The 27,511-nt window shown below is 52.3% G+C and overlaps 1 protein-coding gene across 1 annotated transcript in view; it reads right to left on the reverse strand.

Moving 5' to 3' along the window:
* KIF26B (kinesin family member 26B) overlaps nucleotides 1-27,511 on the reverse strand; it is a 457,099-nt gene that overhangs the window by 86,523 nt on the left and 343,065 nt on the right. The window contains 3 exon segments of the mRNA XM_032591791.1: nucleotides 1,190-1,454; nucleotides 2,472-2,563; nucleotides 7,907-8,113. Coding sequence (XP_032447682.1) covers nucleotides 1,190-1,454; nucleotides 2,472-2,563; nucleotides 7,907-8,113 — 564 coding nt within the window.

Raw genomic sequence — 27,511 nt, forward strand, 5'->3', positions numbered from 1 at the left:
GGGACCTGAATGTAACTTAAGAGGAGTGGTAAGAGGGGCACCTGGGTGGCTCAGTCGGTTGAGCGTCCGACTTCGGCTCAGGTCATGATCTCACGGTTCATGGGTTCGAGCCCGGCATTGGGCTCTGTGCTGACAGCTCGGAGCCTGGAGCCTGCTTCGGAGTCTGTGTCTCCCTCTCTCTCTGCCCCTCCCCCACCCCGCGCGTGCGCGCGCACACACACACACACACTCTCTCTCTCTCTCTCTCTCTCTCTCTCTGTCTCTCAGAAATAAATAATAAAACATTTTTAAAAATTAAAAAAAAAAAAGAGGCATGGCAAGAGATGATGCTGGAAAGGCAGGCGGGGGTCATGTAGGACCTCACAAATCATGAGGAGGTTTGCAATGGGGGATTCATAACAGAAATGGAAGGATCTGAGGTGCTTTGAGCCGGGGAAGAACACGGCCAGGTGTGAACAGATGGGTGCAACTTGGAGGGAACCTCGCCCGAGAAAACAATCCCACCGGGGATGAGGCAGGCACTCATCAAAATGAACACTTATCAGAAAAAAACTAGGAAATAAAGCCTTCTGGAGATTGGAAGGGCAGATTCTTCTGGATCTGAACCAGACGCACTCCACCTGCTGTCAGCCGGCAAGCGTGAGACGCACAGAACAGGCACCACCTCCCGCGAAGGTGGACTGGAGCCTCTCTTGGCTTCCACGGTTCCAGCAATTATTTCATGGTTCTAATTAGAAAGTGGTTATTAGCGTTTCCTACAGCACTACTAACCCAGCTGTAAACCAGTGCCAGAAACACAGTTTATAGAGCCGTAAACAGCGCCAGTAATGGCTGGAGCTATTTGTGCAGAGCAGTAAATATTTCGGCTTGTTGTTACACAAAAGAAAGACTGTACTTTCTTTTTTTTCTTGAGAGGGGGCGTAAAGAAAGCGAATTCAATTTGCCCCCGAGGGCTCCGATAATTGTGGTTTTGCTGCTCACTGTCAGTTAGATCCAAGGTACAAATATTTAGGTTAGGGGCCGATGGCCCTGCAGCCAGCTGCAGGCCGTAAAGTCCCCGTCCACCTGTAGGTAAACATTCACGAGCCTCCCCCGTGTGCATGTGGAGTGAGTCGCAGGGGAGCCTCCCCAGCGAGGAGCCACTCTGGACCCCTCCCCCTCCCCCACACTGAGCTCCAGAGCCAATCACCTGCGTGCCGCAGATGGGGTCCTCGCACAGGTACACGCCCGGGGACTGGCCGTCCTGCAGGCTGCCCGTGGCCACCTCAGACAGCAGGTCCTTCAGGTTCTCCTCTTTGCCCCACACTTCCACGGCTGAGATCCGCACCGAGAAGCGGGCTCCCGTCTTTTCCTTGCGTTCGTTTATCAGCTTGAAGAGCCAGGAGATAGCACAGGGGATGATGCCAAGGTTCTGCATGGAGTCGTCCTTTCCGATCATGGTGTAGGATTTCCCGGGGGGGGGGGGGGGCGAGGCAAGGCAGGAACACGGCTTGAGTGTCCCCCTCCACAGGGGATGTGGGGGGAGGGAAGGAAGGAGAGGAAGAGGCAAGGGAAGCGGTAAGCCTTTCCCGGTACTACGCGCTAAATGGCTGTAATAAAGAACGTGAGCGCCCAGACAGGATGAAGTCACGGCTCCCCTCGAGGAGGATCCCACACCATCCGGTCGCTGCACTGTCTCACACGCGGTGGGAAGGCAGACATCTTTCAACGCTATGACGGCCCTTTTTATCACCACCCCACAGATTAACTGCACATACTTACACTTTATATCCTTCCTCAAGTTCAATGCTGTGTCTCTTTTTATAGCATGAGCAAATTCTATTAAGCTCTGGGTTGCTGCTTTGATCAGAGATCAAGAGGACAGAAGTGAGGTGAAATGAGTTTTCTGTCCCGGCCTAGAACCGGCCTCCCTCCCTGCAAAGGGGTGCTTTGGGAGCACCCCAAATTACTGACTTGGAAAGTGAGGCCTGCCGAGCCGAGGGACACAGGCCAGGAGTACGAAGGCACCCTAAGGGGGTCCAATCATCCAACCCCCTGGCCGGGTGCTCCCCTGGCCCCCTGACCCCCTTGTCCTTTCTCGCTCCGGCACACAGGCCAGAGGCTGGGAGGCAAGGTCGGCTGTCAGGTGCTCCCCAGATAGGTCCTGACACGGTTCTGGGCTTTCCCCGGAGGGCTCCATCCACCGCCCCGAACCCAAGAGCCCCTGCTCGGTGCGGGTCCCTCCTCCTGCTGGCTCTCTGGGCGAGGCCCTGACCTGGGCCAAGTGGGAAGAACCCCACCCCGTTTCCTAGATGACTGGGTCTCCACTCGGGACGGGCATTGCATTTTAGCAGCAGGAACCGTTACTGGTGACTCTTCAGTCCAGGCGACCGCCTTCCATGTGCCGACGCAGACCCCGGGACCCGCGCCGGAGCACGGGCTGCGTGATTCGGAACACAAACAGCAGAGACAAGCACGGCTCTCACTGACCCAGCTTGGCGTGGCCGAAGCAGAAGACGCAGCCGTCCGCCCCGTTGACCACAGACTGGATCACCTCCGCCACGGTTGCAGCACACACCTCGGCCTGGAGGACACAAGAGGGGACACGTGCAGTGAGTGGACCGTGAGCAACGGCGGGGGGAGCCCGCCGCCCCGGGGCTCCGGTCCCACGGCCGGGGCGCTACGGACGGGTCAGGCCGTAAAGGAGTTCCTGGGCCGCTCGAAACCGTCCGGTGCCTCTGCCTCTCGCAGGCCCGAGCCTCACACACACCGCCCGCAAACCACCCTTCTGCTGACTTGCAGCCCGTTCTAGCGGCCGCCTCCGCAGGCCAGGCAGCAACACGCTGGGACGAGACTCGTGGCCTTCCTGATCTGCCCTTCTGGGCTGCTGGACAAGGCATTTAGACTTTCCACTGGCCCTCCGCTAACTGGATCCTTCCTTCACTCACTCACACACACACACACACACACACACACACACACACACACACACACACAGCATAGAATTGGACCAAGCTTGTTAGTGGGAAAAAGATGACATACCGTTTCAAGAAAATGACCTTGGGAAACGCTGCATTTCTCACATAAGCAGGGGCCTGGTGATCTACATCGACTTTCTCTCCCGACCTCCCTCCTCGTTCTTGAGCCACGTCCCCTTCTCTTCAAAACCAGCCCCTCCTTTCTCTCTGGGCAGATACAATGTACGGGGTCAAAGGCCCCTCGTCAGCGTGTCATAATGGACTCTTCAGCCCGCTGGGTCTCGTCTGCCACGTGACTCTCAAGTCCTCGGAGGGGGCCAGGCTTCTGAGAACTTTCGGTACTTCCCCATCAACACCCAATAAGCTACCGCTCCTCAAACGACAGGAACTCAGTATATTTTGTGGCCTGACTTGGGACATCTGGGAACTCTCTGGGTAGCATCTGAGGCTTCCAGGAGGACAAAACAGTGCACTGTGTGCTGTCCCCTTCCTGCCAGAGTCCGAACTTAGGGATGCACTCAGAGGCGTGAAACAGCCGGGCTCTGCGGTCGGCGGGGCAGCGTGCCTCCCGGTGGGAATCCAGTTTTCAGCTCCAGGCTGCATGAGTACAACGGGTTTCTCTCCCAAACCCAAACTGAAAAACCATACTCCACCCCCACCCCGCTGTCTGCTCTGGTGGTGCCTCAACAACTCTGCCGGGGGCTCCTCCTGGACTTAGGGGGAGGGGGGGCAGGACAAGGCTGCCATGGGGACCATAGGATCTGTCACACCCCCAGGACCTAGGCAGCGAGAGGGTGGCTCGAAGCCCTGAGACTGAGGAAGTAGAATATTCTTTTTAATGTTTATTTATTTATTTGAGGTGTCGGGGGGGGGGGGCGGGAGAGCACGCACGCAAGCGGGGGAGGGGCAGGGAAAGAGCGAGAGAGAGACTCTAAGCAGGCTCCTTGCTGTCAGCACAGAGCCCGACGCAGGGCTTGAACTCACGAACCGTGAGATGAGGACCTGAGCCAAAGTCGGAGGCCAGTCCACTGAGCCCCCAGGCGCCCCGAGCAGTAGAATCTGGAACTCCCCATGGGCACCTCTGCAGAGGGGGGAGAAGTTCTTGCTGCATGAACTCTGCCTCCTTTGGACATGAAGTGAGGAGGGGGGCCAGGGGGCTCACAGCCCCACCCGGAGCCAGCCACCAAATAGACGAGGGCGGCAGGGAGAGAGCTGGTTGTGTGTGGACCAGAATCATCTGTGCAAAGGCCAGTGGCCACAGGAGACACGGGAGTGGCCTCACGGGGCTCCCCTTGCTGAATTCCTGCAATTCCAGTGGTCAATGACCCGTCCATCTCGTATTGTTAGTGGTTGACAGTGGCCCCTGGGGGCCCCCTGCTGCCTTCTGTCTGGGGGGCCCAGAGAGGCAGGGAGCCTTCCCTAGCACAGACGCAGGCAGCAGGAAGCCTCCACCTACCCACATGCTGGAGTCCTCCCCACCGCCCTTCCTGTGAGGGACTGAATGTGTGCCCCCAAAACTGCTATGTTCAAACCTGACGTCCAGGGGCAGCTGTGGGGCTCAGTCGGTTAAGTGTCCAACTCTTGATTTCAGCTCTGGTCATGTTCTCACGGTTTGTGGTTTCAAGCCCTGCATCAGGCTCTGCGCTGACAGTGTGGAGCCTGCTTGGGATTGTCTCTTGGTCTCTGTCTCTGTCTCTCTCTGTCCCTCCCTGCTTTGCTTGCTCTCTTTCAAAATAAATGAATCAACATTAAAAAACAAGAAACCTGGGGCGCCTGGGTGGCGCAGTCGGTTAAGCGTCCGACTTCAGCCAGGTCACGATCTCGCGGTCCGGGAGTTCGAGCCCCGCGTCGAGCCCCGCGTCGGGCTCTGGGCTGACGGCTCGGAGCCTGGAGCCTGTTTCCGATTCTGTGTCTCCCTCTCTCTCTGCCCCTCCCCCGTTCATGCTCTGTCTCTCTCTGTCCGAAAAATAAATAAACGTTGAAAAAAAAAAAAAAAAAAAAAAAAAAAAAAAAAAAAAAAAAACAAGAAACCTAACATCCACTGTGATGGTATTTGGAAATAAGCCTTTGTGTGTGTGTGGCGGGGGGGCGGTGAGTAGGTCATGAGGGTGGAACCCTCATGAACGAGATCAGCGTTCTTGGGGAAGATGCCCCAGAGAGCTCCCTCACCCCATTCAGCAGGAAGACAGCTGTGAATTGGGAAGGATTTGGTCTTGGACTTTCCAGGCTCCAAAACTGTGGGAAAGAAATTTCTGTAGTTTATAAGCCCGCCAATCTGTGCTGTTTTGTTACGGCAGCCCAAACAGACTAAGACACATTCCCACAGCCAGACCCAGTGGAGGTCTGCCCCGGAGGGGGCAGCTGATGACTGCCAAGGCCACCATGGGTCCTAGGGAGGGTCCACCAGGGCAGTGAGGAGCAAGGACTGTTCCAATCATTGCTTAGCTGATGTCCCGAGAGACTGAGAGAAAGCCAAGTTCATAACCGCCTGGGACCTCCCTGGTGGCTGCAGCTCATGAGCCCACTGAGGACCTGAGAGCAGAAGCCACCGCGTCCACTTTCCTGCTTTCCTGCCTCGGAGGCTCAAAGGGTACTCACCCCTCGGGCGCTGAGGCTGACCATGACTGTCATCAGTGATGACACGACAGGCAAAGATAGCTCACAGTTATCGAATACTCGCCACGCTCTGGCTCTATTTCGAGCATCTCGTATGTATCGGCTCAATGAATCACATTGATCTGGGTCTGTCTTCAGCTTACAGATGAGGAGGCTGAGGCCCAGAGAGGTGCAGTGACCCGCCCAAGGACACATTGCTAGTAAACAGCGAATAAAATGGCGGGAGGTCAGAGATGCAGGACAGAGAGATTACGGGGAGGAGAGCAGGAAGCGAGGTCTGCTCAGGAAAGGGACTACGAATGAGAGGCTGCATCTTTGAGCCTCAGTTTCCTTGCGCAGGATGTGAACATGGCAAAACTTCCCTCTTTTACAGCACAGACTCCGAGAAGAGTCCCGTGGGTTAATGTACATGAAACTTCCCGAAAACCACAAATTGAATAGAGAAATGCAATGCATTATATTATTGGCGAATTTAACAAAAGAGAAGCTTCCGGAAGCGAGTGTGACAGTCGCGTGGAGCCCCGTGTGAAATGTAAGCAAACGTGAGCAATTAAAAATGGCTCTTTTCGGGAATAAATCTAAAACTCGTTAACAGCCCGCACTTCATTTAGGGTTTGCTTTGGAATTTCTGCAACTTGGGGAGAACCGCTTCAGAAAAGTTTTAACTGTGTTAATTACATTACGTGCAGGCCATTTATTAGACACGATGTCAGGTTTAGATTAGTGAGCTGGGTGGTACCACACACACACACACACACACGCGCGCGCGCGCGCGCACAAAAGTCACAGAGAAACTATCGAACTTCTTTGTATTCTGTCTCTTCGTGGTGAAACTCTTTGGGGAAACCATGTGCCCAGCTCGTTAACGAATGGAGCCTGTAACACGCACTGTGTGTCTGTGGTATGATTCCGGGGCCCGTGTGAGTATCCTCTCTTCTACACTCGGATGCAGCGTCGGAAACAAACAGGAGCTGCGAGCACCCTTGTCCTCAGGCTCCGCTGCAGGCATTGGCCACCCCGAAGCGCCCTGTTTCGTACGAATCCTGGGAAGGGCCAGCCGGAAACGCATCCGAAGATGCAGCCGTCTGATGCCAGGACGCAGGCGAGGCAGGTCACCGCACACCTGTAACCTGGGTGACGTGTCTACTGGAAGATTCAGCCGTGCCGATTCACTGCAGATGAACTGCACCAGATGGTGTGACTGAATCTTCCAGTGGACATCTGTTCTTACTGGGATTGGCTCCAGGAGCTCCGGTCCAGGAATCTTGGCACTCTGGGCCCCCAAGGAGCCTCCAAATTATACTCGGAGCAGAACGGCCATAACTCTCCACACTCCCTGTGTGTGTGTGTGTGTGTGTGTGTGTGTGTGCGTGTGCACGCGCCCCTTGCAGGGTGACTTTGCAGTGCCACCACTCAAGAGGCGGGGTCTCTTCCCACCCCTCAGATCTGAGCCAACCGAACGCAGCAGAAGCCAAGCCTTGTCAACGCCAAGCCTAGCCTCGGGAGGCGTGTGTACTTGGATCATTCCACCGCCGTGAGCGCAAGCCCCGGAGAGCCTGCCGCTTGAGGAGAAACAACGCGGATTCTACACCAGCCTAAAGCCAGGCAGCCCCCAAACATGGGATAGACACGTAAGTGTGCCAAGCTAGAAATGGAAGAACGCTCGGCTGGACCATAGATTAGCTGGACCATAGATTAACAAGGAATAATAAATGCTCGTTGGTTTAAGCCCCTGAGTTGTAACGCATCACCAGCTAACTAATAGGACGGCTGTCCCTCGCCTCTCTTCTTCCCCTCTACTCCACCTCACCGATTCAGGCCGCAGGACTGCATGTGAGCCTCAGTTTCCCTGCCTGCCACACCAATGCCTCACTAGGACTTGCCCCCCATAGGGCCCTAGAACTCTGCCTGATTCAAACCCAGCTCCTCGACACACCCAGGAGCCCAGGCAGGCGTGGTGTTCTTAGCGGACCCCACGCGTCACCATCTTCACGCTGTTGTTCCTAAAATTTCCGCTTCTGCCTTCCAGTCCCTGCTTCTGTAAGCCATCCGCGGACTGGCGCCCTCCTCCGCCCTCCTCCTTCTCTCCAAGGATGCGTTGTGTTGAAATCCTGGCACGATGATGCCACCCAAGGCCTGACACCGATAATTCAACGGGACCGAACTATTCAACGGAGCTCCCACAAGTTGTACAGCCGGAAGAACTGACACGTCAGAACACTCCGGAAGACACCCTCCCAGCTCACAGGTCCTGGTGGACGGGGAAGGCTTCTTGGAACCAATCAACACTGCCTGAGCCTGTGGCTGGGGACGGTGGGAGGGGCCACACCCACCTGAGAAGCATCTTGAGGAAACACGGCATCGAAGGCAAACATCTTAGGGGGAACTTGGTTGCCTCTCTTCTGGAAGACGTTTTGACTTCCGCAGGTCAGGGGGTCATACAGGGTGATCTGCTTCTTCCGCGGGTCCACCTTTAAGAATGAGCTGGATTCGGAGGTGTCGCGGGCCAGCGTGGAACAGATGCGAAGCATGACTTTCACCTGCAGGAAACAAAGGCGGGAAATGACGTGCAGTGACGTCGTTGGATACTTTATGATGGGGCACCCTCTATGCACTCTGGGGACACGAGCATCCACCACGGCAGGGAACCTTCTCACGATGACACGGGTTAACGACATAACCTGGAAATAATGATGACATAACAGGAAAACTGACCTGTTTGTAACTACCAGGTGGCATGTTTTGCTACGTCCGTTACTTTCTTACAGAAACGGCACATCGTGTTCTTTATCTTCTTATTAATATAAACTGAAAATTAACTGTATGCTGGTGGGCCAGTCACACAGGCGAACAGGCAATCTGGATGGCCGAGGTTTGGGGGCTGGCGTAATTCCCTGGAAGAGGACTCCTCACAGATCGATAAACCACAGACATAAACGTTAGCTCCATAATTTACTCCTCGCCTCCGCTCATCAGGACTCTCGGAGACAAAAACCCACAGTTATTAGTGTCATCATTAAAGGCTTGTGAAATGGCCTGTTTTTAATGGCCAGCATTTGAAATGTGTTCCGAGGAGCAACGGTGAAAAAAGATTCGTTCGAAACGTGTTATTTGGGATCCCATTAAGCGAGTGCACAGGAGTGGTCATTTCAGGGAAGGAAAGCGCGTCTCGGTGGGAACCGGGAGCGGGTCCCTTTAACCCGCCTCCTGAGGAATTGACCACGGACCAGACACGACCGCCAACCCCGCTCCACCCCCACGGCCTAGCGGAGCACTCATGGAAATAAACCGCCTGCCCCCCGAGCCCTAAGGTGAGCCGAAGTCGAGCTGCAGCCGCACACACAGCTCTGGAGGCTCAAGTCCTGGGGAACTGGAAGGTGTTTGCGCTCTTATCAGCCCCTGCTTCTGTGTTGCTAGTTCAGTCCAAATGTGGCAGTGAGCACCTGCTATATTCCAGCACTGGGCTAGGCTCCCAAGACACAAAGGCTGGTGATACACAGGGTAACAGACAGAGAGAGACAGATGATTTTTTTTTTAATTTTTTTTTTTAATTTTTTTTTTCAACGTTTATTTATTTTTGGGACAGAGAGAGACAGAGCATGAACGGGGGAGGGGCAGAGAGAGAGGGAGACACAGAATCGGAAACAGGCTCCAGGCTCCGAGCCATCAGCCCAGAGCCCGACGCGGGGCTCGAACTCACGGACCGCGAGATCGTGACCTGGCTGAAGTCGGACGCTTAACCGACTGCGCCACCCAGGCGCCCCTTTTTAATTTTTTTTAATGTTTATTCATTTTTTGATAGAGAGAGACAGAGCATGAGTGGGGGAGGGGCAGAGAGAGGAGGAGACACAGAATCCGAAGCAGGCTCCAGGCTCGGAGCTGTCACGGCACAGAGCCGGACGCGGGGCTCGAACCCACGGACCGCGAGATCGTGACCTGAGCTGAAGTCAGACGCCTAACCGACTGAGCCACCCAGGCGCCCCCAGATGATTTTTATAATACCACGTGGCGAACCCCGCAGCTCTGTAGAGGGTTCTTTTAAACCTCATCTCTGTGTCTTGCCTTCCTCATCGGATCAGTTGTCAGGTCTGATGAAATGTCAGTCTGGCAGTTTCGCAGAGAGGGGTTTATACATTTTTAGATAAAAGATTTCCAACGTGCAGAAATGCTCCGAGAATAATCTGCATTGTGCATAACGGAGCGAGGGCACCCTCCTGTTTATCTTCTCCCTGTCTGTTGAGACACGGGAACTGGCCCGCAATGCACAACGTTGACGGGCACGGGCCTCGTCGGTTGCCCTGGCTGTGTCCCAGCGGTGCCGGTTCCCATCCCTTCAGAACAGCGCTCAGGGTGGATCCGGAGGCCGGGTGTCACAGTGGAAGGAACCCATGGCTGGGGTGAGGCTCTCGGGGTTTAAATCCTGGTTCTCCCGCTGGGGGGGGGGTGTCATATAACGATTCCTGCCATTTCCTGGGGGTCTATTGTGTGCTAGGGCTGTGCTGTCACCCAAAGGACATTATTGAGTCTGACAAGCCAATGCATAGGTACCCTTGTCCAGATGAGACAACTAGTGCTCCAGAACTTGCCCCAAATCTCTGAAAATGTTCGTGGTAAGGCTGGGCTCTGACCCCACCTCTGTCCTGACACCAGAGCTCATACTTTTTACATCATGACAAGTACTGCCTCCCGTATGTGGTCCAGCCTCTTGGAGCCTCCGTGTTCTCACCCGTGTGATAGGGACAACGAGGCCTCTCTCAGGGGACCATGGGAAGAATGAAAGAAATTGACCTGCAGAGTAACCAGCGCAGGGTGGGTGCGTGATTCCTGTTTCTCTCCCTCTTCCTCCTTCCCCCATACTCGCCTCCCTCTGAACTGTGACATCCTAGCATTCTCTGATCACCGTGTTAGCGGTGAAGTTTTAGAAGTTCTCGCCCCGGACGCCGGGTCCCGTGAATCACAAACGGGATGCCACGGGGGATCCCTGCAGACAGCGCCAGGGATTACGCACTGGTCCTCGCAGGCTCCTACGAGTAAAACACCGTCACTGTGTGTGTGACAGCAAGCAGCACATTGGTCTACGTTCCATTCTGGCAATTCTCTCGTTCACTGTGAACGTCTCCGTGCTGATTTCAGCCCCGCTCGTGCGGGTAGGTCTGCCCCAGTCACACAGCAGGTGTGCCGAGGGCACATACTCAGACGGCAACTTTTGGTAGTGTCTGGGGCCTCCGGGCTTTCCGTAAGCCAAGCCCCTCGCCCGGCCTCTGAGCGCTACAAGTCAGCGAGGATGCAAATGCCAGGCAGAACTGATGGAGTCACATGGCCCGCTGCTTTTCGATTTCACAATTTCACATGCAATTTCTGGGTAACCAGAGGTGCTGAATGTAAAATACGAGCTGAGCCAGGCAAGGGCCCGCATGGAGACGTGGGAGAGAAGGGGCTGAATTAGCGAGTCATTTGTCCGGGGGTGGGGGGGTGCTCCTGCATCGTAATGAAGTTCCGAGCCTGCCCTCCAATTTCTGCAGACAGGCGGACGGTGCTGGCCGCCGGTCTGGCCCAGGAGACACGCAGTCCTTTCAAGACCCACTGAACTCTGGGTGGGGGTGGGGAAATGCCATTCTTTTCCTTCGCAGTTCATTTAAATAAATGGATATTTTTTTTCTCCCCTTAAAGGAAGGAAATTAGGTTTTTCTGCTTGACTTCCTTTGTGCCAATTCTTCCCTCATTCCAGCACTTGGCGTTCGGCTTAATCCTCTGTAATTAAAGCGCTTTGAAGATACCACTTGTGATCAAGACGGTCCCCCCGACTTGCCAGAAGTTTTCATTTTTGTTGCAGATGCTGGTGGGTTCCCGGGGCACCTGCTTCAGCCCTTCCTGTCCCTGCTGCTCCGGGGCACAGAGAGGGTCCCTGCCGTCGTGAACACCCACAGCTGTCTCCCAGCTCTCAGGGCAGGGGGGACGGTCCCTGCTTTCAGTCGCAAAGGCAGGACTGACAAAATGAGATCCAGAAAACCAGGGCGCGGTCTGAGTGGACACGTTCCAACGACAGGAGGTTGGCATTTCCTCGACCAACAGCCACCCTCAGTGGTCAAGACCCCACTTTTGCCTCATCTATCTAATGGCTCGGTGGCCGGTGGGGCTCCTGAGGGGTGGTCCCCACGGGCACTCACTGTTGCCGCCACACGTGATCACGTGCACAGATGTTCGTGTCCATCTCTAGTCACGGAGAAGAGAACCCGGTGTGGACGTAGGGGGCTCCTCGCTGCCCCTCTCTCTACCCAGAAGCTTCCCAGCTGGAGATTTTCGTCAGACTCTAAGGAAGGCTCTGGCCAACGTGACCTTTGGAAGGCTCGCTCAGCAACAGAGAAGACCACGGATGGTGGTGAGGTTGGTGGGGGTGGGGAGAGACCACCCGTCACCGTTCTCATGCGCAGCTTTGTTTACACTCCTTTGTGGGGCCCCGCAATGAAGGCCCTCAACAGACACACAGGAGACAGTGACTGGCCCCTGGACCGTGTCGCGGCCACGGGAAATGCTCAGTGCACCTGTGTCACCAAGGATACGTCGTTTCCCCTACAAGGCTAGAGGCTTCAGAGTCAATTAAGTGCTGACACCTTGCACGTCTTTTTACACTTTTATATTTTGAATCTCCTTATGTTGATGTCCAAGCCCACACTCTTTAAAAAAGTTTATTTCTTTTTGAGAGAGAGAGAGAGAGAGAGAGAGAGAGAGAGAGAATCCCAAGCAGGCCCTGTGCCATCAGTACAGAGCCAGACGTGGGGCTCAATCCCACGAACCGTGAGATCATGACCTGAGCCAAAATTAAGAGTCAGACGCTTAACCTTCTGAGCCACCCAGGTGCCCTCCAGTCCACAACTTTTTAAGAATCAGGTCAGTAGAAATGAATCAAGGTGAAGTCAGATCAACCTCACAAGAAATGCCATTTGGGCATCATTTTTGTCCTGATCGCAGAGTATTAGAGTTATCTTTGAGCCTTCCAGATCTGTTCTTTGTTTTTTTAATTAAAAAAAAAATTTCAATGTTTACTTATTTTTGAGAGAGAGAGAGAGAGAGACAGACAGACAGAGCGTGAGCAGAGCAGGGGCAGAGAGAGAGGGAGACACAGAATCCGAAGCAGGTTCCAGGCTCTGAGCTGTCAGCACAGAGCCTGATGTGGGGCTTGAAACTCATGGACCATGAGATCATGACCTGAGCTGAAGTTGGATGCTTAACCGACTGAGCCACCCAGGCACCCCTAAATTTTTTTTTATTTATTATTTTGTATAGAGTGAGCAGGGAAGGAGCAGAGAGAGGGAGGGAGAGAGAGAGGATCTGAAGCAGGCTCTGTGTTGACAGCAGAGAGCCCGACTGAGCCACCCAGGTGCCCCTAGATCTATTCCTAAGTTCCTAAAACATGTCTGGGAAGGGTTCAAGGCAAACCAGAGGCCAGTGTGACAGGTTCGTCAAAATCCACCAACAAGAATAGTGAGAAAAGTGAACAAGTCGGATGGTTCGGAGGAGAGTCTGGAACCGAAGGGCGCGTCGGCTGAGACAGAACGGCCAACCCACAGAACCAGTCTGTTCCAGGACCCTGCGTCTTTCCTGCTGAGGCCGGCGCCTGCGATGGAGACGCTGAGGTTCCTTGTGACAGACGTCAGCCACGGAAATATCCATCACTCTGTCCTCTAGGCAAACCTTGTCCGCCTCAGAAGAGAGAAAGCCAGAGTCGGTGCCCCAGCGCTGCCTGGTGGGAGTGGAGGCTGGACGTCCGCGGAGGGAGCACTGTGCTGACCTCACCACACACCAGGGTGACTTTCCTGCTTTCCCTAGATTTTCAGGGGGGGTTCAGCTCTTGAGGGAGAAATGAGAGATAACAGAAGGGTCCCTGCATGGGATGAGCCAATCCCCTTTCTTACAGGTTCCAGGTGTGATGGGCACCACGGTGAGCTAGGAGCCAGGGGACCAGGTTCCAGTCCAAACGTCACCACCACTGAGTGGCTGTGTGACTTCAGGTGTGGACCCTGGCTTCCATACCCCTAAAGTTGGGCTGTTGTACCACCCACGACCCCTGTCTTGAAGGACAGGTGGGAAGCAACAAAGAAATAAAGGCAGAATATAAAGCAGTACACACATATAAAATATTATTCAAGAAAGAAGAAAGGAAGAAAGAAAAAAGAAAGAAGGAAGGAAGAAAGAAGAAAGGACAAAAGAAAAAAGGAAGGCAAGAAGAAGGCATATTCCTCAAATCAACTAGTATAAAATAGACTTTTCTATACCAGGTGAATGACATCAGAAGCCTTTCTACCAGCCTTAATTTTTATCTTATTTTTTTAAGTTTATTTATTTATTTTGAGGGGGGGGAGGAGAGAGAGAATCCCAAGCAGGTTCCACGCCATCAGCACAGAGCCTGATGCAGGGCTCGAACTCACGAACTGCAAGATCATGACCCGAGCAGGGTTCGAGAGTCGGACGCTTAAATGACTGTGACACCCAGGTGCCACTACCAGCCTTAATTTTAAAACTTAAAGCAAGAAATTCTTGAATGAGCCTGCCCATACATAGTGACAGGAGCGATGAGATCAAATGACTTTCCTCCCTCCCCCCCAACAAATTAAATTAAAGACCAAGTGGTCTGCTTCTATCTTTTGCAAAGGTATGCGCTCCCTGTTGAATTCGATCTGAACCTCTAAAATCTGGATGTGGTGTTTCCCTTATTTCATTCCTTTCTTTCCTGTCTTGATCAGATGTTCTGGATACGCTCATGTTGTCTGCTTATGGCTCATTAGTCCCTTCCAGAAGATTCTCCAGACATGAAGAGAGATGATCAGAGGACAGGAGCTGTAAACAGTGTGCCCCCAGTATGTATTCTCAGCACTCTTACTTTTCTGACCTACCACGAAATTCAGCAACCCTCCACATCCTTCCGTGCTTAGGACATTCTGACAAATCTACTGTAAAAGTTTCCAAAGGGGATTAAAGGTGTAATTTTCCAGCTGTTATGTAAAGGACACTCTCCACTTTATAACCTAAGATTCTAGTGCTAACCCAGCACCGACACACCGACCCCCATATACATGACTTTCCTTTCCCGTTCGATTTACCCAATGTGCCTGCTTGACCTGACAGACGAGCTGTTGGAAGTCTCGAATAACCCTGATCCTGGGAGGGATGGGTGGATGAGAGGGCCGTGCTCCCTAAGTTAACAGAGGGAGCCTTTTTTTTTTTTTTTATTTTTTATTTTTTATTTTTTTCAACGTTTATTTATTTTTGGGACAGAGAGAGACAGAGCATGAACGGGGGAGGGGCAGAGAGAGAAGGAGACACAGAATCGGAAACAGGCTCCAGGCTCTGAGCCATCAGCCCAGAGCCCGACGCGGGGCTCGAACTCACGGACCGCGAGATCGTGACCTGGCTGAAGTCGGACGCTTAACCGACTGCGCCACCCAGGCGCCCCCAGAGGGAGCCTTTAAACATATCTGAGAGTTGTGTTCCATCCAAACATAGTTATCTTTACAGAATTATACAGATCCATGCATCACAGCTCAGTTACTTGCAGAATCAAACTAAATCGAACAGAGTTTCTTTGCACCAAACTACAATAGTAATCCTACTGACCCAGTCAAGGTTCATGGGGCCATTCCCCCAGAAAAGGTCCAGGGGAACAGGATCCGGTGCTGAGTCTGGGGGCTAAGAGCGCAGATGCCACGAGGCTGAGAGCTCCCCTGGCCTATCTGGGGGAGCATCTACTCTGTGTTGACAAAACCAGTGACTTCATCACTGACTCATCACCAGCCATCTGTACCACGGCCATAACTTCTTTACAAATTTTATTAAAAAATTTTTTGTAGTGTTTATTCATTTTTGAGAGACAGAGAGACAGAGCACAAGTGGGGGTGGGGCAGACAGAGAGGGAGACACAGCATCCGAAGCGGGCTCCAGGCTCCGAGCTGTCAGCACAGAGCCCGACGCGGGGCTCGAACTCATGAACCACAAAGCTCATGACCTGAGCTGAAGCCTGACACTCAACCAACTGAGCCACCCAGTAAAAGTTTTTAATAAAATTTATTTTGAGAGAGAGAGAGAGAGAGAGAGAGAGAACATGAGTGGGCAAGGGGCAGAGAGAGCGGGAGAGAGAGAATCCTAAGCAGGCTCCATACAGCACAGAACTTGACGTGGGGCTTGAACCCACAAACCATGAGATCATGGCCTGAGCTGAAACCAAGAGTCAGATGCTTAACCGACTGAGCCACTCAGGTGCCCCAGATTTTATATTTACAGGGGACCTTCTCATCCTTATTTCCATTTGATTCCCCACAACAGCTTTATTAGGGAAACGTTAACATGGCCATTATCACCATCATCCTTACTTTAAGGGCAGTGGGTACTTAAGTGACTTGCCCGAAGCCAGTTGCCCGCTGGCGAAGGTGAAAGGGCAGGGGCCCCTGACCCACTCGCCCTGCAGTGAGCGTCCTGGGTCAGATGGAGCCAGAGAAGAGGCTTGTCCCTTCCACCAAAGCCAGCAGAGCCTGAACCTGTTCATTGGGGGCTGGGCCAGAGCCGAACCCCCTTAAAGACAGGGTACTGTCTCTGCGCTGGGTGGCTGGCTTCTCAGGGGTGCCAGCGGGTGAGCTCATGTGGCGCCAGACGGCACATGATGAGCGGTGATGCCATCAGAGAGGGGAGATTTACATTATTAAAAGCCACGCCGGGAAAGGTGACAGGTGGTAGCACCAGAAAGCTAAGCGTGAGGGGAGCATGTGCAGGACCAGAAAATGGAGCCCAGTAATGAGATGTGCTCGCTAAGGAAGTGCTTCGGGGAGTGGGGACGGGGTGGGGGTGGGGGGGGAAGTTCCCCGAAGCTCCTGTCTGGTGCATGTGTCAGCCTCAGCCCGCAAGCCCAGCAGGGAGGAAGCATGGCCCGGAGGGGGGTCTGCAGCCAGGGAAGGGCTGCTGGGGGCCAGGCAGCCTCTGGGAGCGAGGTCCCGCGCTCCAATTAGCAGGCCGGGGAAAAGCCGGCCGGGCTGGGAGGGTGGAGGCAGGCACGTTGCAGGGGCTGGTCTGGCAGCAAGGACTGGAATTGTGACAGCGGCCTACATACAAGAGGCCCCATCTCTTAGCTCATCGTGTTAGGGAACTCATTTCGCACGGAGGAGCGGGTTTTAAAACGCGTCCTGAGACACCGTCCTTCTTGGGTCCAGAGCGAAGTGGGACATGGGGTTCTCTGGACGAGCAGCTCCAAGGGTAAGGGCACTTGCTGTCTGCCTGGCCTCCCTAGGACCGTGTGGAGGGTAGCCTGGAGGCTGGGGCGCACGCTCTGCCCACAGGCTGCCTGGGTTTGAGCTCTGGCTGCACCGTTTACCGCGGTGTATCTGCACGAGTGATTTAACCTCCCGCAGGCCTATCTAGAAGCTCGTCCTGACGACAGTACCTTCCTAGCGGGGTTACGGTGATCGTGAAAAGAGCCGCTTATGACTGTGCTGCTACATGAGTGTTTAATACATACCAGCTATTCGTTTTTTTTCAATTTGTTTTCAATGTTTATTTATTTATATTTGAGAGAGAGAGACAGAGCACGAGCAGGGGAGGGGCAGAGAGAGAGGGAGACAGAATCCCAAGGGGGCTCCTCACTGTCAGCGCAGAGCCCGAAACAGGGTTCAAACTCATCAAGCGTGAGATCATGACCTGAGCTGAAATCAACAGTCGGACATTTAACTGACCGAGCCACCCAGGCGCCCCTGAAATTTTAGTATTTTAAAAATTTATAATATGCATGTACAAATTACTATTGTTGAGGGTATGAGTCTACTGGAAAGATCATACACTTTAAAGTCAGACGCCAGCTCTTACCAGTTGTGTGACCGTGCACATTTTATTATTTTATTTTATTTTTAAAGTTTACGTGGCGAGAGTGTGAGCACGTGTGCACATGCGTGGCAGAGGGGCAGAAAGAGAGGGAGAGAGAGAATCCCAAGCAGGCTCTTCACTGATAGCACAGAGCCTGATGCAGGGCTTGAACTCACAAACTGTGAGGTCATGACCTAAGTCGAGATCACAAGTCGGTTGTTTAACCGACTGAGCCACCCAGGCGCCCCTAAACATATCATTTTAACATAGCTTTCTCATCAGTAAAATGGGGATAATAATCCCTACGTGGAAGGATTTACGTGATTCTTAGGCAAAGAGCCGTGCCAAGCCCTTGGCACAAAGCAGGTCTCCATAACGATCACGGTCACGTTGAACCCACACACGGGGCGGCCCTGTGAGAGCATACGCCGTCAGGAACCTAACACAAGGTCACCCCTCTCCCAGCAATGCCTTCAACCACCTCTGACCCAGGGGTTCAGGAGACCGTGAACCTTGCTGGTTTATGCCACACAAGAGGCCTGGAGACACAAAGTGTCACCCCACTGCTGCAGGACGTTGCCGAGGCCACCTCGCCCCGGGCCCACCAACGTTTACAGATCCAAGGTTAAGCTCAGGACTTCCAATTCCCAGCCTCTCTTTCTTCTGCCTGAATTTTGGTAAATCCTGGGGAAGGGGCAACTGCAGATTTTTCCGAATGCTGGGAAGGAAAACTACTGTGGCTAGTTTGTGGTTACTATATTTTATCTTTTGAAATACCCCATTCCAGAGATAAAACGGCACAGAAGGACCTTCTGAGAGAGGAGCAGTGGGCACGCCTTGCATCAGAGTTCTTTCAGGCGCACACAGCTTGGCATTGGCACTTATTGTTAATAAGGGCCCATTTACCGCTAAAGCTCACTCATGTGTGACGACTGCACAGCTAAATAGTAGATCTGTCATTAAATAGCGGACGCTCAGGAAATGTCACATCTGCCAGCGCAGAGCCCGTCTGTCGCCAGAGAGGTGCTGTCTGCCTTTGGAAACACCAGGACAAAAGGGAAAGTTACTTTTCTTTTTCTGCAGCCCGTTTTATTATAAATATGAAAACTGCAGCTTGCTAAGCTGACACTTGACGCTGTGTCTGGACCTCACTGCTGCGTTCTCCTGGGCCTGGGACTTTTTACTATCCCACGGCTTCCGGTCTAGGGAAGTGACACCCAGAACTCTGAGAATAAGTCGAGTGACCCAGTCTCGGGACCACCTAGAAATACCAGCCGCCAGATACCGCACGGAATCCGGGGAAACACCGTAATAAACAACCTGTTGTCTAAAACAAAAAGCCATTCTTACCATGTAATAATTAGGTATGTACCTTTCTTTTTTTTTAATTTTTTTTTTTTTTAACGTTCATTTATTTTTCAGACAGAGAGAGACGGAGCATGAACAGGGGAGGGGCAGAGAGAGAGGGAGACACAGAATTCGAAACAGGCTCCGGGCTCTGAGCCGTCAGCACAGAGCCCGACGCGGGGCTCGAACTCACGGACCGTGAGATCATGACCTGAGCCGAAGTCGGACGCTCAACCGACCGAGCCACCCAGGCGCCCCAAGGTATGTACCTTTCTGGTATTCATCTCTGACGCCCGTTTTCGATAGGAAACGATCACTTAGGAGCACTGTCCGTTCAGAACTGTCCCGTTCAGCATGAAGACTTTGCCGGCCTCTAGGCTGCTTGCCTGGCGGTGGGAGCACAGGCATCCTTGGGGCCCACCGGGAAGTGGGTTCGGAGCAAGTGGGGAATCCTTTCCTTAAAGAGCCGTGATACGCGACCCCCAAGCCTGGGCTCTTGTCCAGTGTGGAACCCCGTAGCCTCAGTCTCAGGCAAGAGGAGAATCAGGTACGTGTCCTAGTGAGAACAGGCGTCCGGGGAACTTTGGGGTCAAGGGGCTGAAATCGGGAACGGGCTTAGCTGAAAGTTAGGAAGTTGGGTAAATTAACCTGCATCGAAGGCTGACAGGCACTCAGTGGACTGCCGCACCGAGCCCTACATTCTCACGACCCCCGTACGCTGAAGAAGGGGAGAAGGGGCTAGAGGAGCAGAAAGATGCCAAGCCAGTCCCAAGTCCCGGGCCCTCGGTAAGTCTTAGATTTTCATCCTCAATAAGAAAGAGTACGAGAGTGCACTAACCCCGGCATTAGCCACAGTCACCCCCGATTCCTTGTCTGTCCATTTCTCTCCTTAGAAGTGTATCTGTGCTGTTCCACTACACACGCGTGAAACACACACTGTTCCCACTGGGGGGCCACGGGGGCAGCCCGGTCTCGTGACGTTAAAGGGATTCCGTTTTGGATTACTTTATTTTCAACTCGTAGGCTTGGAACGGAAGCAACTGTCACCCAGTTCGGCTCCAGTGAGCCCCAGGCTTGCTGAGGACGATGGCATGGGACAGACCTGGACAGCCCGCGGGGGAGGTGGGTGATGCGCTGGAGAGAGGAGGGGGTGAAGGCCAGCCGGGGGTAAGTGTGAGAGAGAAACTCCTGCCCCCTCTGGCCAGGGGTGAGCTGCTGGCCCTTTGGAGTCCCCCTCCCCGCCCCTCTGCTTGGCAGAGAAGCCCTCGATGGCGGCAGGACCCATGTTCAAAGCAGAACGGGGAATTCTAATAGCGAGGATTATGCGGAGGACATGTTTTCTCTTTCTTTTTTTTTTTTTTAATTTTTTTTAACGTTTATTTATTTTTGAGACAGAGACAGAGCATTAATGGGGGAGAGTCAGAGAGAGGGAGACACAGAATCCGAAGCAGGCACAGAGCCCGACGTGGGGCTCAAACTCACGGACCGGACCGCGAGATCATGACCTGAGCCGAAGTCGGCCGCTAAACCGACTGAGCCCCCCAGGCGCCCCTCTTTATTTTCTTTGTAAAATGTGGGTGTACAGGGGCGCCTGGGGGGCTCAGTTGGTTGAGCTCAGGTCATGATCTCGCGGTCTGTGAATTTGAGCCCCGCATCGGGCTCTGGGCTGACGGCTCAGAGCCTGGAGCCTGCTTCGGATTCTGTGTCTCCCTCTCTCTCTGCCCCTCCCCCACTCTCTCCCAAAAATAAACAAACATTAAAACAATAGAATGCGGGTGTAGAGAATGAGATGGAGGTCAAGGACGAACGTGTGCAAGTCCGGTCTTCACCTAACCGCATTCTCCTCCAGGGTGCATAGGGTAGGGTGGGAAAAGAACAACCCAACAAATTAAAGCAGGTCCCCGTATTCCAGCAAGTGGCTAGAAAGCTGGGGTGTGGAGGAGGCCTGGGAGGGCAGCGTGTGTTCCCTGCGGGGCAGGGGGGCTTTGGCAACCTTAAACCAGAGGCACCTGATCGGGAAGAGGCACTCCCTCGCTGGAGCATTTAAAAGCCCTCCGGGTACGTCGAATCTGAAGGAAACGCCAGAAGCATTTCGCCTGCGCTGCGATGGGTGGTCTGCAGCCTCAGCTTGCCGAGCTGTAAATGCTAACTTTGCGTTGGTCCCACGGAGACGCTCCCCAGGGCCTTTTGTCTCGTATGGAACCTGCTTTCCTCCAAGACCAGGATGCAGAGGGAGGCTCCATCATGGCTCCGTAGAAGGGACGCTGCCACCGGTTGTATTGCATGGCGGTGTCCTCAACATGGAGCTCTGCTCCTGGAACCCGGCTTGCAGAGGGCTGTTTCATCCTGCCTTCTGGGGGACCTACACCTGCCCTCTTCGTATTTAGGGCGAGCCTGAGCCGCTGTCCCCTAGTCAGATCAGGGTGGACTTAGAATCTCAGAAGCTTGCCCAAGAGACACAGACCGATCAGAACGAGGCCGGTCGCTCCCCCAGACTCCCGGCCACCCCCAAACCGGTCTGGTGTATAAACATCCAACTCGGGAAGCAGTACCTCCATCAATTCATTCCTTCATTCCTTCAGCATTCGGCTGAGTAAGGACTTCTTAACCTGGGCCAGGCACCCAGGGCTCTGCAGGTACAAAGAGCTTAAAAACCAGTTGTGTCCTCGAGGGGCTTATGGTAACAGGAGTGGTACAAAAGAGCTCTGTACTGGGGCGCCTGGGCGGCTCAGTCGGTTGAGCATCCGACTCTTAATTTCAGCTCAGGTCACGATGCCAGGGTTGTGGGATCGAGCCCCACATCGGGCTCTGTGCTGTGGAGCCTGCTTAAGATTCGTTCCCTTTCTCTGTCTCGCTCTCCCTCTGCCCCTTTCCCCTGCTCGCACACACTCTCTCTCTAAAATTAAAAAAAAAAAAAAAGAATAAAAAGAGCTCATACTGAGGTACACTGAGGGCCCAAATGGGGCAGGGGGATTTCCACCGGGGGAGAAGGGACCAGGCAAGGTTTCGTGACGATGATTGTCAGTGAGGCTTGGAAGAAAAGTTGGGGTCTGCAAGGCACCCAAGTCAGGCGTGGGGACCCCAGACAGAGTGAGTGTGTGGGCAAATGCATGCAAATGAGGTAGCTAAGGGCTTTGGGTCAAGTTTCTTAGCTTCCTTGTGCCTCAGTTTCCTCATCTGTAAAGTGGAGATGGTAACAGGGCCAGGACCTCATAGAAGTTGTTACGAGTTGTTACTGCTCTTAAAGAGCCTGGCACACGGTGAGGGCCCCGTGAGTGTAGTTTTGCGGTTTTACTCTGACTGTAGCTTAGGGTGGGCGTGGTGGAGGAGGGATAAGAAATTCAGCTGGAAAAAACAGATGGATATCAGCGTGCGGACAGACGTCTTGTCCAATCTAAAAAGTCTGTACTTATCCCAGACAATAGGGAGCCACTGAAGGTCAGAGAATGGGAAGAGCTGGGAGGCCTCACTGCTCAGCAGCAAAGCTCCAGGGGCCACGATTTCCTCATCTGAAAACACTAATAACATTCTTCACTGGGGCTGTTAAGAAGTCAAGGGAGAAAACGCTCGTGCAGCTTGCACTTTTATAGCACAACCTTTTAAAATGTGCTGACAAGGGGCACCTGGGAGGCTCAGTCAGTTAAGCATCCGACCTTGGCTCAGGTTATGATCTCGCAGTTCATGAGTTCGAGCCCCGCCATCGGGCTCTGTGCTGACAGCTCGGAGCCTGGAGCCTGCTTCGGATTCTGTGTCTTCCTCTCTCTCTGCAACTTCCTCTGCCTGTGCCCCCCCACGCCCCCTCAAAAAAAAAAAAACAACAAATCTTTAAAAATAAAACATAAAAATAAAACGTGCTGACGATTTGTTCAGTGAGTCTCCGTGGGGCGCCGGAGGAGGACCCACAACCGTGCAGTTAGGAGTCGGCTGAATGCACGTGTGCTCAGTGCTGGCAGCAGCCGTGAGGTTTGACAAGGAGAATAATGAATTAGGCCACCACCAAATAAATATTTATTAAAATGCCAATGAGCAAGGCACTCTCCTTACCCAGGGAAGCAAAGCATGCCAAAACATTTGCATTCAAGGGGAGAGCCAGGGACAGATGTGCGCGAGGACACTCAGGAAAGGAGAATGCTGTTTTACGGGAGTGTATGTAAATCCACAGGACTCAGACTGCTCCGTTCTAGTCACAGAAGAGGCTGTGCTGGTGGGAGCTGGGGGGCTGCCTGGCGGAGGAGGAACAGCAGCCTCTTTGTCCCCAGGGTCACATATCATCTCACGGGACATTTTTCTTTCCTGCCTCATTAGCGACTGGGTCTTTCTTTCTTCCTCTTTCTTTCTTTCTTTCTTTCTTTCTTTCTTTCTTTCTTTCTTTCTTTCTTTCCTTCTTTCTTTCTTTCTTTCCTTCTTTCTTTCCTTCTTTCTTTCCTTCTTTCTTTCTTTCTTAGGTTATTTATTTTACTTCGAGAGAGAGAGAGTGCAAGGGAGGGGTAGAGAGAGAGACCCGACCAGGCTCTGCACCGTCAGCGCAGAGCCCGATGTGGGACTCGAACTCATGAACCGTGAGATCATGACCTGAGTCAAAATCCGGAGTTGGACGCTTAACCGACTGGGCCACCCGGGCGTCCCTAATGACTGGGTTTCTAACACGTTAGGGGAAACAGCATAGATTCTTTACTTTGTAAACTTTGATGGCAAGTGGCCGCCCAATATGGTGTCCCTAGGCACATTTTTTTGAAGTAACAACAGTGAAGTAACAGGTTCCCAGGAACAGATTTTATATCAGCGCATGAAGGAAAGCTCGTGTTGTCTTAAGAGCAGCAGGCCACTCAAACTTACCCTATTGGTTTAAACACAGTTTGTGAGCCACCCCCACCCCTGCACCCAGAGTTGCTGACTCAGTATCCTCTGGGATGAGGCCTGAGAATCTGCATTTCTTCTTCTTTTTTTCTTACTATGAACAATGCTGCTCTAAGCATTGTGTCAAGGGTTTTTTTTTTTTATGTTTATTTTTGAGAGAGAGAGAGAGTGTGAGTGGGGGTGGGGCGGAGACAGAGCGGGAGACACAGAATCTCAAGCAGGCTCCAGTTTCCGAGCTGTCAGCACAGAGCCTGACGCGGGGCTCGAACTCACGGACCGTGAGATCATGACCTGAGCTGAAGTCGGATGCTTAACTAACTGAGCCTCCCAGGCGCCCCGAGAATCTGCATTTCTAACACACTCCTGCTGATTTTGCTGCTGTGGGCATCGTGCTGGGAGAGCCGCTGTGCAGTAGGTATGTCGGCTTCCTCCTCACGGAACTTTCCGCCCAACTCCATCAGGAGTCCAAAACACAACTGATGTGGATGTTACATTCTGGGAAAATGACAGTCTTATTAATTTTAAAGATTCTGGCAGCTAAAGAAAGAACCTTTCAGTGCTGTCAAAACAGAAATGGCTTCTGACTCTCTGTTCCATCATCTACTCGAGGAAAATTCTTGAGTTCTAAAGTGAAATAAGTGTTGACCTTAGGAAGGATCTCGGGGATACAGAACTCTTCTTCTGAAAGTAGCCCCAGTCTTCGGTCTATACTTAACTCGGTTCTGTAGATCTTACCTGCCCTCACGGCTTTTGTTACCAGTGGGGGAGCATAGACTTACCACGACAGATTCCAAACCAACCTTTCCTATAGGTTCTCTTCAGTTTCTCTTTCTTCGAAGAAATGATTATGGAGGGTCTTCTGAAATTCTGCCTCTCAGGAAACCAACATTAAAGGAAATCAACAAATCGTTCCAAGACCATTGTTCCTCCTGGAAAAGGCCATCCTGGCTTTCCAGCAGTCTGTGAGTATGTGCATGAGTGTGAACGTGTTTGAGAATAACACTGAACACCTTCATTTACAATTTCTAGGATCAATAAGCCTTTACGGTTGAGTAGGACGGTCAATATTTATTTCACGTGGAAAATAGTAATTAAAATTCAAAAATGTAGGGTCATTTCACCAAGGAAGGACCTTCTGCTTCTAGGTCATAGTTCATCCAGAACGATGCTTGAATTTGATGGAAGTGTTTCAGAATAAACAGGTCACTGAAAACATGGAACGCTCACCGGATGGAGAAGAAATGCTAATTTTGCTCTGTTGGGCAGGTGACAGGTAACCTTCCAGCCAGTTTTTACAGCTTTGACGTATTAAACGTGAGAACGATGATGTGACCCAGACCCATCTTGAAGCCCATTTAGGTACCAGAAGATCTTATTATGATTCTATCCACCTGCAACACAGTCCAGATGGCAAAGCGCCCTGTGATACCATTACGAGGGCTCTAATGACCTCCAGTCAGAATGGACTGATTTAATAAACTCTCATGCATGATAAGAAACATCCATCTATAAAAATGGAGTAGATGGGGGCTGGGGGGTGGGGCGCCTGGGTGGCTCGGTCGGTTGGGCGTCTGACTTGGGCTCAGGTCATGATCTTGCGGTCCGTGAGTTCGAGCCCCGCGTCGGGCTCTGTGCTGACGGCTCGGAGCCTGGAGCCCGTTTCAGATTCTGTGTCTCCCTCTCTCTGCCCCTCCCCCACTCATGCTCTGTCTCTCTGTCTCTCAGAAATAAATAAATTTTTTAAAAATATTTAAAAAAAAAGGTAGGCCTTTCCTCACCATGGAAGAACGAGGCTCAAAGGAGTGAAGTGGCTTCCCTACGGCCTCACAGGAAGCAAACAGCAAAAAAGGGATTCAAACTCAGCTCTGGCTGTAGGTCGTGTACAAGGCGCGAGGACAAACACAAACCCCTTGGGTCAAGCCCAGCCTACTGCATATACATTGTACACAAAGCAGACCGCGCACTGAATATGTTTATAGTTGCTCTGGAAACTTTTATGGAATTCTCTTAGGTCATTTTGCCCTCGCGTTGCTGCGGTTCCGCCTGCTGCAACCTATTTTAAAAAAGGTTTAAAGGGGCGCCTGGGTGGCGCAGTCGGTTAAGCGTCCGACTTCAGCCAGGTCACGATCTCGCGGTCCGTGAGTTCGAGCCCCGCGTCAGGCTCTGGGCTGATGGCTCAGAGCCTGGAGCCTGTTTCCGATTCTGTGTCTCCCTCTCTCTCTGCCCCTCCCCCGTTCATGCTCTGTCTCTCTCTGTCCCAAAAATAAATAAACGTTGAAAAAAAAAAAAAAAAAAAGGTTTAAAAAAAAAAAAAACGCAGGCTATGATTAAGTATATTAAGGGACTTTTATTTATTTATTCATTTATTTTTTATTTTTTAAAGTTTTTAATGCTTGTTTACTTTTGAAAGAGACACAGAGACAGAGCACAAGCAAGGGAGGGGCAGAGAGAGAGAGAGGGAGACACGGAATCCGAAGCAGGCTCCAGGCTCCAAGCCACCAGCACAGAGCCCGATGCGGGGCTCGAACTCCTGGACGGCAAGATCATGACCTGAGCCGAAGTCAGACGCTCAACCGACTGAGCCATCCAAGAGCCCCTATTAAGGGACTTTTAAAAGTTAGATTAATGGCCTGATAACGTTTTAAAACAACTCGAAATTGTGTGAATTTGTATTCGGGGATTTTTTAAAGTTGTAAGTTATTGACTCTATAGATGATAACAAGGTCTTTGAAACCGCTCTGCTCTGTTATTGAAACCTTCCCCGTGTAGTTTATTGACAGGCTGATGACCCCCTCGGTGGGCACACGGTGACTTCACAGCTGACACGCCAGGCAGAACCGGGGATGTCCTAAGGCCGCATGAAATCCAGCACCCTCCTTCCTTGTGTATCTGAAACATCTGACTTCCAAAGGCCAGGAAGGTCTTTGCCCCAATCCCAATAGTTGCCTGGATATTAACAGTCACACCTAGTACTAATTAAATGGCTAAGTGACTCCACATCGCTCACTTGGAGAGTAACTGCACTTCACGCTCACTGTATTTATAGATAAGATACTTGGGCCCCAAAGAGGTAAAGTGATGGATTCAAGTTCAACATCCTGATACAGCGAAGCCGGTGTGGGACTCATGCCTCCCGCCTCCCCCGTTTAGTGACCAGGAAGCAAGATGTAAATGAAGATGCCTAGGACTGAAACCCCAGTCAGCCATTGGTTTTCAATTTAAAAAAGAATTTTTTTTTTAGTTTTATTTATTTTGAGAGAGAGAGGGAGAGTGTGTGCGAGCACAAGTGGGGGAGGGGCAGGGAGAGAGAGGGAGAGAGAGAGAGAAAGAATCTCAACGAGCTCTACATTACGAGTGTGATGCCCCATGTGGGGCTCAAACTCACGAACCACAAGATCATGACCTGAGCCGAAGTCCAACGCTCAACCGACTGAGCCCCCCAGGCACCCCTAGTCAGCCATCTTGCCAACAGAAGCCATTCACTGAATGTAGTAGATAAAGGCAAGAGAATGAATGGTTCGAAGAAAACTGACCCCATTCTTACACACACACACACACACACACACACACACTCACATCGGTCTCAATCTTCTACAATTATCTATCTTCATCATTAATGATTCTCACAAATGTATTTGCAACAAGACTCAGTACTAGTCTGATCAAGGACAAAGTCTCGTCAGTGGCTCGTGGTTCAAACGTGGGAAAAACCGGGGGGGTAGACAGTGTGGCGAACAGCCCTCTGGGCAATACCAACTCTTGCTGGTCTCGTGGGCATTGACAATGTATCTGAACAAACAGTTTTCTAAGTGTCACTCAAGAGGGCCAGAAAGGTTGACGTCTAAAGGGTGTGCAGTGTGGAATCCTCACTTGCACAAGCTGGCTGGGGAGTG

This window comes from Lynx canadensis, chromosome F1, assembly GCF_007474595.2.
Source record: "Lynx canadensis isolate LIC74 chromosome F1, mLynCan4.pri.v2, whole genome shotgun sequence".
NCBI lineage: Eukaryota > Metazoa > Chordata > Mammalia > Carnivora > Felidae > Lynx > Lynx canadensis.